Here is a 14633-nt window from a genome sequence, read left to right as displayed (position 1 = left end):
GTCTATAGTGGTTGAAAAATAATTTCAAACCAGACTTTTCAACATGGTGGACAACTGCTGTGCACCAGGATGCCAGAACAGGCGGGGGAAAGCAATGGGGAAATCATTAGTAACTTTTGCCTCATGTAACTAATAATAAAAATAAGCGATGTAAAAAATAATTGCTATGTACAGGTCTATGTCTTTTAAATTAAAGTGCAGAGTGAAATCTATTGCCTTGATACTGATTGTGATGAAATTGTCTTCAGAGGACTTCATTATTAAAACGGTTAGTTCACATAAAAATGAAAATTCTGTCATTAATTACTTACCCTCATGTCGTTCGACACCCGCAAGACTCCGTTCATCTTCGGAACACAAATGTATTACAAAAAATACAAATATATTTTTGTTGAAATCCAATGGCTCAGACAGGCTTTCATTGACACCAATGTAATTTCCTCTCTCAATACCCATAAAAGGCACTGAAGACGTCGTTACAAAGCCCATCTCACTACAGTGGCTCTACAATAGTTTTATGCTACGACGAGAATAGTTTTTGTGCACAAAAAACTAAATAACAACTTATATAGTGATGGGCCGATGTCAATACGCTGATTCATAACGGCTCGAAACTTTGTTTTGAAATTGGCCCATCACTATATAGTCTTTTTCTTTGCGCAGAAAAAAAAAACATTCTCAGTATAACATTCTATCGAAACAAAACCCATAAAGGTCAATGAAGGCCTATCTGAGCCATCGAATTTTAACAAAAATATCTTCATTTGTGTTCCGAAGTTGAACTGAGGTCCTACGGGTGTCGTACGATATTAGGGTAAGTAATTATTGACAGAATTTTCATTTTTGGGTGAAATAACCCTTTAATATTACTGTTTCAGTGTTTGTCTTGTTGCTAGGCAGTTTTGTATATTATAATGAACTTTTTTTCTTGGCAGAAGCTTTAATATACATGTATGTACAATTATATAGTTTATATTTAAACAAATTATTGTTCTTCCCTTTTCCAAGTTTTCCATTATGTCTCTAATAGTCAGTAGAATGTGAGAGTTGCTCTGTTAAGCAGTGTGAACTCCAGCTCCCTGCATGCTGTTGACAGGCCAGTGGACGTGGTTGGCAGGATCTAGGCCAGAGGCTTGTCTGAAGCCCCTTATTCAATGAGTTGTGACTTGTTCAGACAAAAGAAACAGAGCTGCTTTCTAACAGTCTGTTTGTGTCGCCTTGGCAAGCTTGTTATTCTCTCCACTGTCACAGACTTCCTACAGTGCATTAGCCTATGTACTGTCTGTATGGATATAATGCATGCACAACAAAACATTTGTTCTTCCAGAGCTTATAAAACCAACAATGAATTGCATTACTTTAATAAGCACTACTGAAGTAAACAAATAAGGTAGCACCATTTTTTTTGGTATTTCATTCAGAGGGTGTTTTCAGACAATTGGTTTGATTGCTTTGCTGGAACTTCCCCTTGCCACCACTGGTCTCTTCACAATATACTGTGTACAATATATTATGGAATACACCAAAAGCTCTAATGTGAAAGCAACACACACACACACACACACACACACACACACACACACACACACACACACACACACACACACACACACACACACACACACACACACACACACACACACACACACACACACACACACACACACACACACACACACACACACACACAGGTCAAAACACAGGGCAGTTAATCCAAAAAGACAACAGGGATTACTGGATTGTTTGGATTGTATCCTCAACCCATGTTTCAGAGCCGTTCATGACAACAATAAATGTCAAATCTTTACTTCTTTCAAGTTTAAAGGCAATTTTTTGGCTCTAAGTGAAGTTGTAGAGAACAGGCCATTAATTGTGGTTTTAAACTTTGCCTTCTCTTTATTGTCAGAACATGACACTTAACATTTTGGAAAAATTTTTGATGCATACTTTAATGGAATGTATTATTGGCACAGTTTGCAGGCTGCAATATTAATATTATTGCATGTTTTGTCCCTTAAAGAAATGCACATTGTACGGTAGCTTGAGTTGAGAGTATTTGAGTTAGGATGCAGATGTAAATTAATGTTTATTAATAAAAATAGCAACACTGTAAAAACCTATTTTTAATATGATAAAATTGATATAGTAGCAAAAAAATATTCCATAGTAGCAAACTTTTCGATCATTTAACCACAGTTAAAATACACTGTAAAAATTATATGTTCAATAAGTTATGACAACATGTGTTTTTACATTATTTAAAATCATCAAAATAAGTTAAGAAATGTTACACAAGATGCAAAAAAAATTTCAAGTCAGTTTAACATAATCTAGGTTGAAATAACTTAAAGATCTAAGTTGATTGTACTCAAAAATTTCAGGCTGTGACTTTTTTTTACAGTGTACGCATATAACATCTCAATACCACAGTGAAATTAAAACTATATGGTACTATTTGTATGAAAAGCAGTAGCCTAAATACATTTATAAATGCACAAATGCTATAGCTTAATATATATAAAAAATATTTTTTTAATTGTATTCCATTGCTACATTTAAAACATGTCTACACTAATAATATAATTCAATGAATATTACACATTTATGTCACAATACCATAATGCAGGCCCATAAAATGCTATTTGTGTGGTGACATGATGTTCATCAGTTGGGTTGTTGAGCAACATTTTGTCCCTCTGTTATGCTTTGGGTTTAACATGTTGACCGGAAATGACAGCTTGGAGGCAATGAGTGAGCTATTCCTTCCTGGCACTGTTTATGTGTGTGTGCACTTAGCGCTTAACTGGGAACTTTATTTCACAATCTGTGTTTGCGTTTACACTATTACAATCTATTTTTGTGTTTGTGTTTACACCTTACAATATTACTAACGATAAATGTTTTATATATATATATATATATATATATATATATATATATATATATATATATATATATATATATATATATATATAAATCTTAGGTGGAACAGTCTTTTTTAATCATTTTTAATCTGTTATGGGGCTGCTGATTGGTACTCAATTCCTTGGGACTTCCATCCTCTCAAGTCAATGATGAGATTAAAAAGATAATGGATTAATCACTGAAAGTCTGTGAATAGCTTAATTAGATTACATTCCGAGAAATGTCCTCAACTTACTTTGCCTAGTCCTCAAGCAGAAAAGGTATTTCTCTGTCATTCAAATGGCCTTTCTCACTCACACTGGTAAACAGTTTTGACATTCATTTGTATTGAATATAAAAATGCTTTATGTGATTTTTCTAGTACGTCTCTCACTCACTGTTTTTTACCAGGCGGAGGCAAGACTGGCAGCTAAACGAGCAGCCCGCGCAGAAGCTCGAGAAATCCGCATGAAGGAATTGGAGAGGCAACAGAAAGAGGTCAGGAGATAATCTGTTTGGCAGACTGTTACAGTTCTGGTTTCTTCTTAGGCTATAATAAATATAGCCTGTATTGTTATGGTCTACATAGAATTTCACACTAGCTTTATTTAAGCAAAATCACACAAGCAAGACTGCAATTACTGAAATTGTTATTCAGTAAATATCTTGTATCATTAAATAACACTAAATAATTGTCACAGAATAATACTCAATATGATTCATTCACTCACTCCTAATAAGGTTATAATGTACCTGGCAGAAAGGTTTAGAAAATTCCTAAATACACAAACTGAAATTAACTAAAAGTGGAGTGAAATGGTTCCCCAGGACAAATTCTCCTAAGCATTAAAGTACAGTACCACTCTTAGAATTGTTACTCAGTTATCCAATTATTCATGGTTAAACATTTAAACCTTCTAAACCTGTCTTAAAGTTATGACGCAGAGAAAAGACTGTATACATTTTCTTGTATGGTTTTTCTTAGCATATAGACTAAAATGTGGGGTGTTATCATGGATCCTAGTGTCTGTGTGTGTGTGTGTGTGTGTGTGTGTGTGTGTGTGTGCTGGTGTTAACCTATGTTAGTTTGTAATAGTAACCTGAAGATGTGACATACTGTATGTAGTGTATGTAGTCTTATGAGGTATATCCTTTATTTAGTAATTGTATTGTCATGTGACTTTTTTGTTGTTCTAAGAGCATCATATTTAAGTATTTAATAGCTTCTTTGATAATTTTTAGCATAATAGTGCAAATTATTTGGGGTTGCCATCTAGAGTGTGCACTGCTATTGTGTGTTTTTAAATATTGGACTATAACACATTACAGTTCAAAAGGTTGGGGTCAGTATTTTTTTTTTTTAACTAAAGAGTCTCTTGTGCTCTACTTTAAAAAATAAATAAAATAAAAAATAAGTAAAACAGAAATATTTAAGTAAAATTTCCTGATTCAGTACAATTTCCTGAAACTAAATATTATTACAAGAAAATAGTATATTTTATAATAAATATATAATTTTAAATATATATATTTATGTTGATGGGAAAGCTGAATTTTCATCTTCCATTACTCCAGTCTTCAGTGTCATATGATCTTCTTCATAATGCTGAAACAGTTAATGTCCTACTTAATATTTTTTTTTCATAATTCTTTGAATATAATAGCAAGTTCAAAAGAACAGTGTTTATTTGAAATAGACATTATTATATATATTTTTTAAATGTTGTAATGATGTAAAATCTTTACTGTCACTTTTGATCAATTATACTTTTTCCCCGCCAGCATTTTTGAAAATGTTCACAAAAATGTTATGGCCTCCAGAATATATTTTGTTGTATGAATATCTGAACATGCAATGAATTAAAAGAAAACATAAAAAAAAAGAATCTAGCTTAATAAATTATTTTTATCAACACTTAAAAAGGGGTAAGTTTAATAAAAAAGCAACATTTTGAACAAAAAGTTGAGAAAATAGCATCAAATGATTTTATTGCTTGTTTTTGTTTTTTTCCTCCTGTGTTTTGATCCCGAGATTCTAAACTTTTTTAGAAGATGCTCAACCACGCCCCCCACTGAACATTTTTTATTGTTTTGAATTATAAAATTCTGTAAATGTGGGGAAGTGGTGTGTTATAAATGACAAAATTCCATCAATTTTGGATAATGGAAATTCATTATCAAATAGAGAATGTGCCCTTGCTGAATTCAATTATTATTTTCTTAATTACTATTAGCAAACTTTTCAATTTAGGGTAGTGTATTGGTTAAATACAATATCAATAAAAGACAACATTTTTAACCCCTTTAATCCAGTTTAAACATAAAATACCTAAAAAAAATCTAATTATGTTGTTATTAGCAGTTTCATCTTTTTCTTCGAAAATATCGCCCATGAAAATAGCATGTACAATACATTCCCTAGGATATTGAGACAAGAGTTCATTTGTTGCCATTTTGAATCAGCATTATTTTTAAAATGCTTATGGGAATATTTTGCTTCCTGTAAATGGTATGCATGTTGAAAAAAATGACAATACATTTAGGGTGTTGATTTTTACGCTTTGTTCCTGCTCAATCCTGATTCATTTACATATTATCCCTACAGTCTCCTTTAAGCTCTGTATATCTTTCTCTTCCTGTCTCACTTTTTTGTCTTTCTCTTCATCATGGCCTCCCTGCTGTTTAATTAGATATATCAAGCGCAAAAGGTAAGATCTGTCCCTCCACAATTTCTTCCTCATATTTGAACATTAGAAATACATGCTGCAGTATTTCGCAAAGTTTTATTAACATCAGTTTATTAAATTATTGCTAAAGCTTGAGGAAGAAATCAACAAGACCATTCCCACTCTCAAACCAAGTTCTCTTGCAAACCTGTTTTTAACATCTTCCTATACTTTCATTATAACCCTTCCTCATTTGATCGTCTTGCTCTCCTCCTCTCTGCACCAGAAATACTATGGGCTGGACAGCAAATGGGGCCATATTGAACAGTGGATGGTATGACCTGTTATTATACCGCACTGCTGCATGCAGTAGACCGCCAAAGATAGAATTTCGAATTAGAAAAGGCACACAGCACAGGTCCCGAATACAGTTAATCAAACTATCACAATGTATCCTTCAAAGAATGAAATGTGATTGGTTGGTGTTGCATGTCTCTTAGGCAGTCTGTGTCTGATCCTCATTTCACAGGCTTTACTGGAGCAGTGGGGGGCAGGAGGCCCATCTGACATGTTAGGGCTTAGTAGAGGTGGTCATAACATAAAGCAGGATTATAGGGCGGTCGCGTGACCCACATCTTAAAGCACTCAACCCTCCCCTCCCACCCCTCCAGACACCCTGTCTGAGCCCTGTAATAAACCGTGATATGACAGACAGCGCAATCTCTCAGTGCATGCTTTGTTCAGTTTTTGTAGTGTTTGATAATCATGTGACTTTTTGATCTAAAACTTCCTGCTTTTCTGTCCTCTTTTCCTGCTCTGCTTTTCAGGAGGACAGTGAGCGGTATTCCCGCCACTCTCGGAGACATACCTCGGTCTGTATCTCTTATCTGCTTTTTGTCCTTCACTTTTATTCCCTTTTTATTCCCTTTTTTGTTTTTCCCCTTCTTCCTCAGTCTGTCCACCTCTTCATCACTCTCTTCCTATATATATATTTTGCTAAAGGCTTGTAGTGTGTCGTTCATAATAGATGTCAGATGTACTTCAGCAAAAAATGAAAAACACTTACTCACCTTTATGATGGTAAAAAATTCCAAGCTAATTTCCATGCGGTAACAGTGAACAGGGACCGAAGCTTTCAGGCATCAAACTCCATAAAAGTTTCCTAAAAATAGATGACTTTTCCAATATGAAAACTTTGTGTGAGAAATGTAGGCAAACCCTGAACTGCTCACACACACACGCTTGTTTTTGTGACATATGGTGACATTCCATAAGCGTGAATGGCTTTTATAATGTACAAACCGTATTTTCTATCCCCTCATCCTGTATGATTTATAAGCATTTTGAAAAGTGGGGACATGGCCAATGTCCTCATATTTCACCCTCTCCTTGTAATACCTGTGTCATACCCATGTCATTATACACATTTGTGCTATCCTCATATGTCACAAAAACATGCCCACACACACACACACACACACACACACACACACACACACACACACACACACACACACACACACACACACACACACACACACACACACACACACACACACACACACACACACACACACACACACACTTTTTTTTATTTTGTTGACAAAACAAACTTCCATCATTTTTAAACTCATAATTTTTTTAATCATAATTCTCTGAAAGAAATTCACTGACACAATTGTTCTATATGCATTTAATCCTATCCTTTTTTTTACCCACATTTGCTATCTAGAGGGTACAAGTTTCCATTTACTATAGCAGTATACTCACAGGCGTATACAGAAACATGCATGGGTAACCCAAAGCACAGTTCTAAACTCCCTGTTTTCTTCCTCTTCCTTTCAGATATCAGATGATGAGGAGCGGATGTCTGTTGGCAGTCGGGGCAGTTTGAGGGTTAGTATACATGTGATTCCTCATATAAAGATTTTCATTTGGATGATACAAAATCATTGGAGATTTTATACCAGTTTCTTCTGTTTAACATTCAGTTTGAAGAGTGGTAGTTTACAATCTCTTAATTTTAATCTGATGTCACATAATAAAACAAACAGATATTCTGGATTTATACTGGTCAACAGTTTAGAAACTTTAGAAAGTTTAGAAACCATAAAAGGGTTAGTTCCCCCCAAAATATTTTTATAATATTTAAATATTATAAAATATTTTTTCAATTTAATGTTGTTCCACACCACTGCCCTACAAAGGCAAAAGACCTTAACTCACTGGAGTGTGGAACTGAGAAAAATGACTTTAAAGATTTTTTGTTGTCCAGCCAAATTAGTTATAGGTAGGACACTGGAAATCTGGCATTTAGATGTTTTAGTAATGACAATTATCTACATACACTTTTTTTTTACTCAAACTTGACTTTTGACCCCTATTTTGAAGTTACGGCACTCTGCCTTTGTATTGTCTGCAAAAAATGTGGAGTCATGCCAAGGCAAAAGGCAGTAACTTCCATAATATCAATATTTGGTTGCTGATCACCATTTGCAAAATCAATATAGTAACACCTTTATAAAATCTAATGATCATGGCATTTATTTTGGATGATTTACAATTAATTATAGCCATCTTATTATTATTAAGGACACAATACCTCTAGTAAAGAGAATCTTCATTGGTGTGCAGCAAAACTTACAGGTTGATAGGTGACACTGAATTATATGAACAAGATAAGATTATTTCTAATAAGTAAACATTTGCATATATAATGCAAAGATATAAAAAAAATAGAACAAATAAAAAATCTTGTAAAAATGCATGTGATAAATAAGACAAATAGCAAACAGTGCCGCTGGTTAATCAAGGGTTAAGTTTGGCTATCACGCTATTATATTTTGGCTAATGACAGCGCTGACTGGATCGGATTGCCCATTCATAGGCTAAACAGAGTAATTATTTATTGCAATATGTTTTTAATGTTTTTATCTAGTAAAAAATGATACAATGGGCTACATAGCTTATACTTTTACATCTTTGAATGAAAATCGCCAAGCCTAAAAGGACAACTTTTAGACTGATGTGAACGACAGGAATAATTCTCAGAATGCTTGTGGATTAAACATCTCCGATGACGTTCATTGGCATGGATTTTATCGGGTTTACAAGTAAAGGTAGGACATATGGATATAATTGCGAACTGTTACTAGCCTACTGATTGTATGCGTGGTCGCACGCTGTCACTGCATTCGAGTAGCCTACACACACTCGTGCAGTGGGAAGCCCCAGACTGCCTGACAGCGCGCTGAGAGAATATTCTACATTATGAAAACATGTATGACAGTACACAGACTACACCGTAACTCAAACGCGGCAAACTTTAATAGACATTAATACAAAGGCGGAACACCATAACTGCATGTCGGTACCGTAACTTAATTTAGACGCATGGCTAAACAAAGGCAGAGTATCGTAACTCAGTTTGAGTGTTCTAAAACCAAGGCAAAGAGCGGTAACTGCTGTTACGGTGTTCTGCCTTGGTTTCTCCTGGGCTTTTGGAAGTTTCTGTTCAGACAATCCATAATTTTCTCGAAAAAACAACATAATTGACTAACGATATTTATCCACATGATAAAGCAGGTCTTGAAAGTCCCAAAAATGTCAATAACTCATTTTCGACCAAAAACGAAGTTACGGCCTTTTGCCTTTGCACGGCAGACCTGTAAGACCTCCGTTCATCTTCGGAACACAGTTTAAGATATTTTATATTTTAGTCCCAGAGCATATGCAGTCTATCTACACTTTACTGTCCATGTCCAGAAAGGTAATAAAAACATCATCAAAGTAGTCCATATGTGATGTCAGTTACTTAATAACAATCTCTTGAAGCATCGAAAATACATTTTGGTCCAAAAATATCAAAAACTACGACTTTATTCAGCATCAGTCTTCTTTTCCACCTTTGTTTTCAAACCTAAAATAAAGATTCAAATGACCATGAATCAGTGAATCGATCAATGATTTGGATACCAGTGTCAAGAGATTTCAATAGTTTGGATCGCGTGCCAAACTGCTGAAATCATGTGACACTGGCGATCCGAATCATTGATCGATTCCCTGATATATGGTCGTTTGAATCTTTATTTGAGAATCACGGAAGAGAAGATAATGCTGAATAAAGTCGTAGTTTTTGTTATTTTTGGACTAAAATGTATTTTCTATGCTTCAAGAGATTCTAACTAACTAACTAACTAGTTATTCTAAGTAACTAATGTTACATATGGACTACTTTGATGTTTTTATTACCTTTCTGGACATGGACAGTAAAGTGTAGATAGACTGCATATGCTCTGGGACTAAAATATAAAATATCTTAAACTGTGTTCCGAAGATGAACGGAGGTCTTTCGGGTGTGGAACAACATTAGGGTGAGTCATTAATGACATCAATTTCATTTTTGGGTGAACTAACCCTCTAAGATATGTTACATGATGTCTCTTATGCTCAAAGCTCGATTTATTTAGTCAAAAATACAGAAGAAATAGTAATTTGGTGAAATACTAAATTACAGTTTTAATAAACTGTTTTTATTTAAATATATTTAAAAATATAATTTATATCCTGTGGTGGAAAAGCTGAATTTTAAGCATCCATTAGGTCAGTCTTTACTGTCACATGATCCTACAGGAAAACAGTCTGCAGATGTGGTGCTCAGTTTTTATAAATTATTATTATTGCTTAATGATTTATTATTTCTTCTTTTTTTTTACCCTAAAGTTTTGAATAATTGTATATCACAGTTTCCACAAAAATATTAAGCAGCAAAATCTATTTTCAACAAAGACAATGATAAGAAATGTTTCTTTTGCAGCAAATCAGCATTTTAGAATGATTTCTGAAGGATCATGTGACACTGAAGACTGGAGTAGTGATGCTGAAAATTCAGCGTTGCCATTACAGGAATAAACACCACATAAACACACATTTAAAACATATTAAAATAGAAAACAGTTGTTTTAAATTAGCCTATTCTAAACTTTTGACCGGTAGAGTAAGCAAACATCAGTGAAGTGCAAAGAGAATCAATGTTATTATAGTAAAATAGCTTGCTTTACTTTACTTCAGTAAAATCACTGAAGTTATGTTAAAATAATAGTAGATTCTAATCTATTTTTTTAAAATCTAATTTATTAAATAAAGTAGCCTAGCTCTGCCCTAGCTTCCGCTCAATTTTCAGTTTACTTCAGTACTGTCTGGGTTTGTGGTATATTCTCTGGTTTTATCATGGTCGAATTCAGTGATGCCAGTAATGTATTACTCTAATCTGACTACTTTTTTCCAGTAACGAGTAATTTAACGCGTTACTATTTCCAAACCAGTAATCAGATTAAAGTAATTTATCCAAGTCACTGTGAGTTACTATTTTAGTAATTTTCCTTTGTAAAAAATTCTAATATATATTTTTGCTTTCTTCTTGCGTCTCAGGAAGAGTATTTTTTTCAGGAAATATTTTTGAATTTCAACTTAAAATGTCAGGAGAAACATTGTTGAAGTTACTGTTAAAAATGCAATTCCAATAAAGTGAGTGTTGGCAAAAACGGTTGTCATTTCTATGTTGAGGCAGGGGTGTTGATGGCTACTGCTGAATTGAACCAATAAAGTAACTTGTAATCTTACTTAGTTACTTTTAAGTAACTAGGTTACTTTTTAAAAGAGTAATCAGTAATCAGTCTTTTTCAAAGTAACTGTGGCAACACTGGTCACAACCAAACGTTAGCGATTGGTTATGGCAGATCAGATAGTTATAAACTTCAACAGAGTACCCACCTTCAAGGAAGTTATCACTTGTCAATGGAGGGTGGCCAGACTCTCTGGCAGAACTAGTCTATAAATAAATAGGTATTATTGATGGAATTGATAACAGAATAGTTCTGTGCGATTCTGTGCGGCTGCCGTTTGCACACAGAGCCCTGACACTGCTTGTTCCCTCTTTCATCCATTCTTCATTACACTTGTGCAACAATCTGTCACCTCAGCTATTTTCATGTTGTGTTTTTTTTTCTCATTCTCACATTGTTCTTTTGTCCTCCTCTGCTTACCGTAGGGTAACCACACAGATCTCTGCAGCAGCACCAGCAGTCTGCCTTCAGCCAGACTACAAAATGGACGGGTCTGTCCCTTTCACAATCCTTAACAATACCTTTTATTCCTTCCTTTAGAGTTAGTTTTCCTCTTAATTTTTTAAAATCTTATAACCCTTTCTTCATTTTGCCCACTGCTCTTTCTTCAGTCATCTCACAGGAATGTTTATTTTCAAACAAATGGCAGTAGGACACTTATATAACTTAACAGTAGTCCAAATTAATAGACAAATGGCCATATATGTGATAAAAAATACATTTAAGTGATTGTATAACTCACACTCAAACGACATTCCTGATCGCACAGATTCCTACAAAATATATATTTTTTGTTGCAAAAATGTTCCTGGTCTGCACATTCACATCTGCCTTACGGAGCCCCTAAAGGGACATGGTGAAGAACCTTTTGTGTTCTTTGCGAATTAATGCAAAGTTTCTCGGGTGAAGGCAAACATTTTTTACTAACTTTTAAGACGTGGTGCTTTATCGCTGGTAGGATGTTGTTTGATGAAATCTGATATTTTTTTTTTTAGGGGAGAGATTGTTCATTTACTTGAAAAATGTGTAGTATTGCAATGAAATCTTATGAGCATATATATTTCTTCCTCTCCTCTCTGTCTGTTTTAGCCCTCTGCGCTTTTTAGTGAAACCCCTCGTTCAAGAAGTCACAGGGTTTGTTTCCAGTTGTCATCTGCATGCAACCTGACATGCAGATTGTTTGTTCACTCTGTTTCATCTTGGTGAATACATGGCGCATATTGTAATGAACATAAAGATATAGTTTATCCAAAAATGACAATTATTATTTTGTCATCAAAACCCATATGACATTCTTTTTGTGGCACACAAAAGGAGTAATCTAGTAGGATGTTCAAACAGTTATGAAAGTGAATGATGACAACGGCTGTTCCTTGTCTCAATCCTCTCCCATTTGATAAAGTGTGCTTAATTTTATTTCATGTAGTGTACTTCAAATCTTAAAAGCATATTTAAAAAAAAAATCTGTACTTGCAGATGATATTAATGAGATAAAAAGCCACATTTGTGTACTAAGAGAGTACACTTTCATGACACACTTAAGAACACTTTTAGAAAGTGCACTTTCTAGTCAAAATAAAGTTTTCTTTTAAAGTACAATCATTCTTTAATAATCTTTTGTTGAGTTTTAGAGAAGTATATAATGTGTTCACAGGTAAAGTAATTTTAACTAAATTTAATTATTATAGAATATATTTTAAATACATTCATATACTTGAAATAATATGTTATATATATATATATATATATATATATATATATATATATATATATATAACATATTATTTCAAGTATATGAATGTATATATATATATATATATATATATATATATATATATATATATATATATATATATATATATATATATATATATATATATATACATTCATATACTTGAAATAATATGTTATATATATATATAGCGCCTTCCCAAAGCTCAAGGACACTTTACAAGCAGTAACAGAATAGACAGTCGATTTACATAATGTAGTAGATTCAACATAGGAACACAGAACATTAATATTCAGAGAAAAACAGCTGGTAGCACATGGTTAGGAGTATATTATAACTGATTGTATTGGGTAAACAAGTTGATTTTGAATTGTGATTTAAATACAGAGAGTGAGTTTACAGTTCTTAGTGCCAATGGTAGAGAGTTCCATAGTTTAGGTGCAATGACGGAAAAGGACCTGCCGCCCATTGATGACAAACGAAATCAGGGTAAAGTAAGAAGTTCACACCCAGCAGATCAGAGAGATTGAGGTGGAACATAAGGAGACAGTAGATTAGAGAGATATAAGGAGGCGCAAGACCATTGATTTGGATTCCTATTAGCTTCCACTGAGGAGTTGCTAGTCTTCCTGGGGTCCACAAAGCAATACAAGACAAAAGCCATACAAATAAATACAAATAAAAACAAAATTATAATTACTCTAATAAAATCACCAAATATAGCAATAGCAGCACATCTAACATGCATCTACATGTTTGTAAGCATACTGTATCTTTACATTGTGTTCTAAACACATACAGTATATACTTTTACTCTTTTGTATGTTTATGGGAAGCATATTCCATGCAACAAAAAGTTCCAAGCTACTAAAACATATTTAAAAATATATTTTTTTTTTATTTAATTGAAAATAACAGGAAAATATTTTTCAAGAGGGCTTTCATTGTACAAAAGAGCTACTTGGACATTCTGCTAGATTTCTCTATATCTGGATGTATTATAATACTGTACAACGACATTAGAACAGAATGATAACAGAATTGTAATTTCTGGGTAAGCTATATTAATTTTATGGAATTTGTTGTGTGTTCAATCCCTTATGTGAGCAGATACCTGCATGTAGTGTTAGTAAACTGATTCATGGCTTCCATAGCCTCCAACTCAGAGATCTAATCAATTCTTTTTTTAGTCATTCTATAAGTGCTCAGAATACATCAAAGTCCATTAGAGTTGATGGCTAATGTGTTTACTTTCTCTGAACACACAAAGAAGCTTCCTTTAAACTTCTCCGTATGTCATGAGCATTTCCTCATATTGGCCCTCATTTATCAATCTTGCGTAGAAACTGGTGTATATGTTGGCGTAAGATTATGCTTACACCCCTCTCACCGCCTGATTTATGAAGCAGTGCGTACCTCTGCAATCCAGGTGTACGCAATACTTGCCCTTAATAAATGTGGCGGCTGAAAACGATCGTCATTAGAATAACACGCCCCTATATATTCAAGTCTCCGCCTCTCCCACGCCCTCATTTTACGCCATGGACAAACAGAAGACGGCAAAGAAGCGAAACTTCTCAGACGTGGAGATCGGGCGCGCTCAATCATCTCACTAGTCCACTAGTCAGGGCACTGACTAGGACATAAGTCAATGGGCTGACTCCCTGATCAGTGCCCTGACTACTGAACTAGTGAGATGATTGAGAC

At 34.1% G+C, this 14633-nt stretch overlaps 1 protein-coding gene across 9 annotated transcripts in view; it reads left to right on the top strand.

Annotated features, from left to right (window-relative positions):
- Positions 1–14633, top strand: part of lrrfip1b (leucine rich repeat (in FLII) interacting protein 1b) — a 57237-nt gene that overhangs the window by 18018 nt on the left and 24586 nt on the right. For 3 of the 9 annotated variants that reach the window (XM_067459322.1, XM_067459329.1, XM_067459324.1), the window contains exons 2-7: positions 3316–3402; positions 5595–5612; positions 5857–5904; positions 6398–6442; positions 7416–7466; positions 11620–11685. In XM_067459322.1, the coding sequence (XP_067315423.1) occupies positions 3316–3402; positions 5595–5612; positions 5857–5904; positions 6398–6442; positions 7416–7466; positions 11620–11685 (315 nt within the window). Of the gene's footprint in view, positions 1–3315; positions 3403–5594; positions 5613–5856; positions 5905–6397; positions 6443–7415; positions 7467–11619; positions 11686–12283; positions 12329–14633 lie in introns of all 9 variants that reach the window. The other 6 variants (XM_067459327.1, XM_067459321.1, XM_067459323.1 and 3 more) reach the window with 5 other exon arrangements.

The sequence above is a fragment of the Pseudorasbora parva genome, chromosome 12, assembly GCF_024679245.1.
Source record: "Pseudorasbora parva isolate DD20220531a chromosome 12, ASM2467924v1, whole genome shotgun sequence".
In the NCBI taxonomy this organism is placed as follows: domain Eukaryota; kingdom Metazoa; phylum Chordata; class Actinopteri; order Cypriniformes; family Gobionidae; genus Pseudorasbora; species Pseudorasbora parva.
Note: the sequence above shows the minus strand (reverse complement) of the source record. Positions and strands in the feature narration are given on the sequence as shown.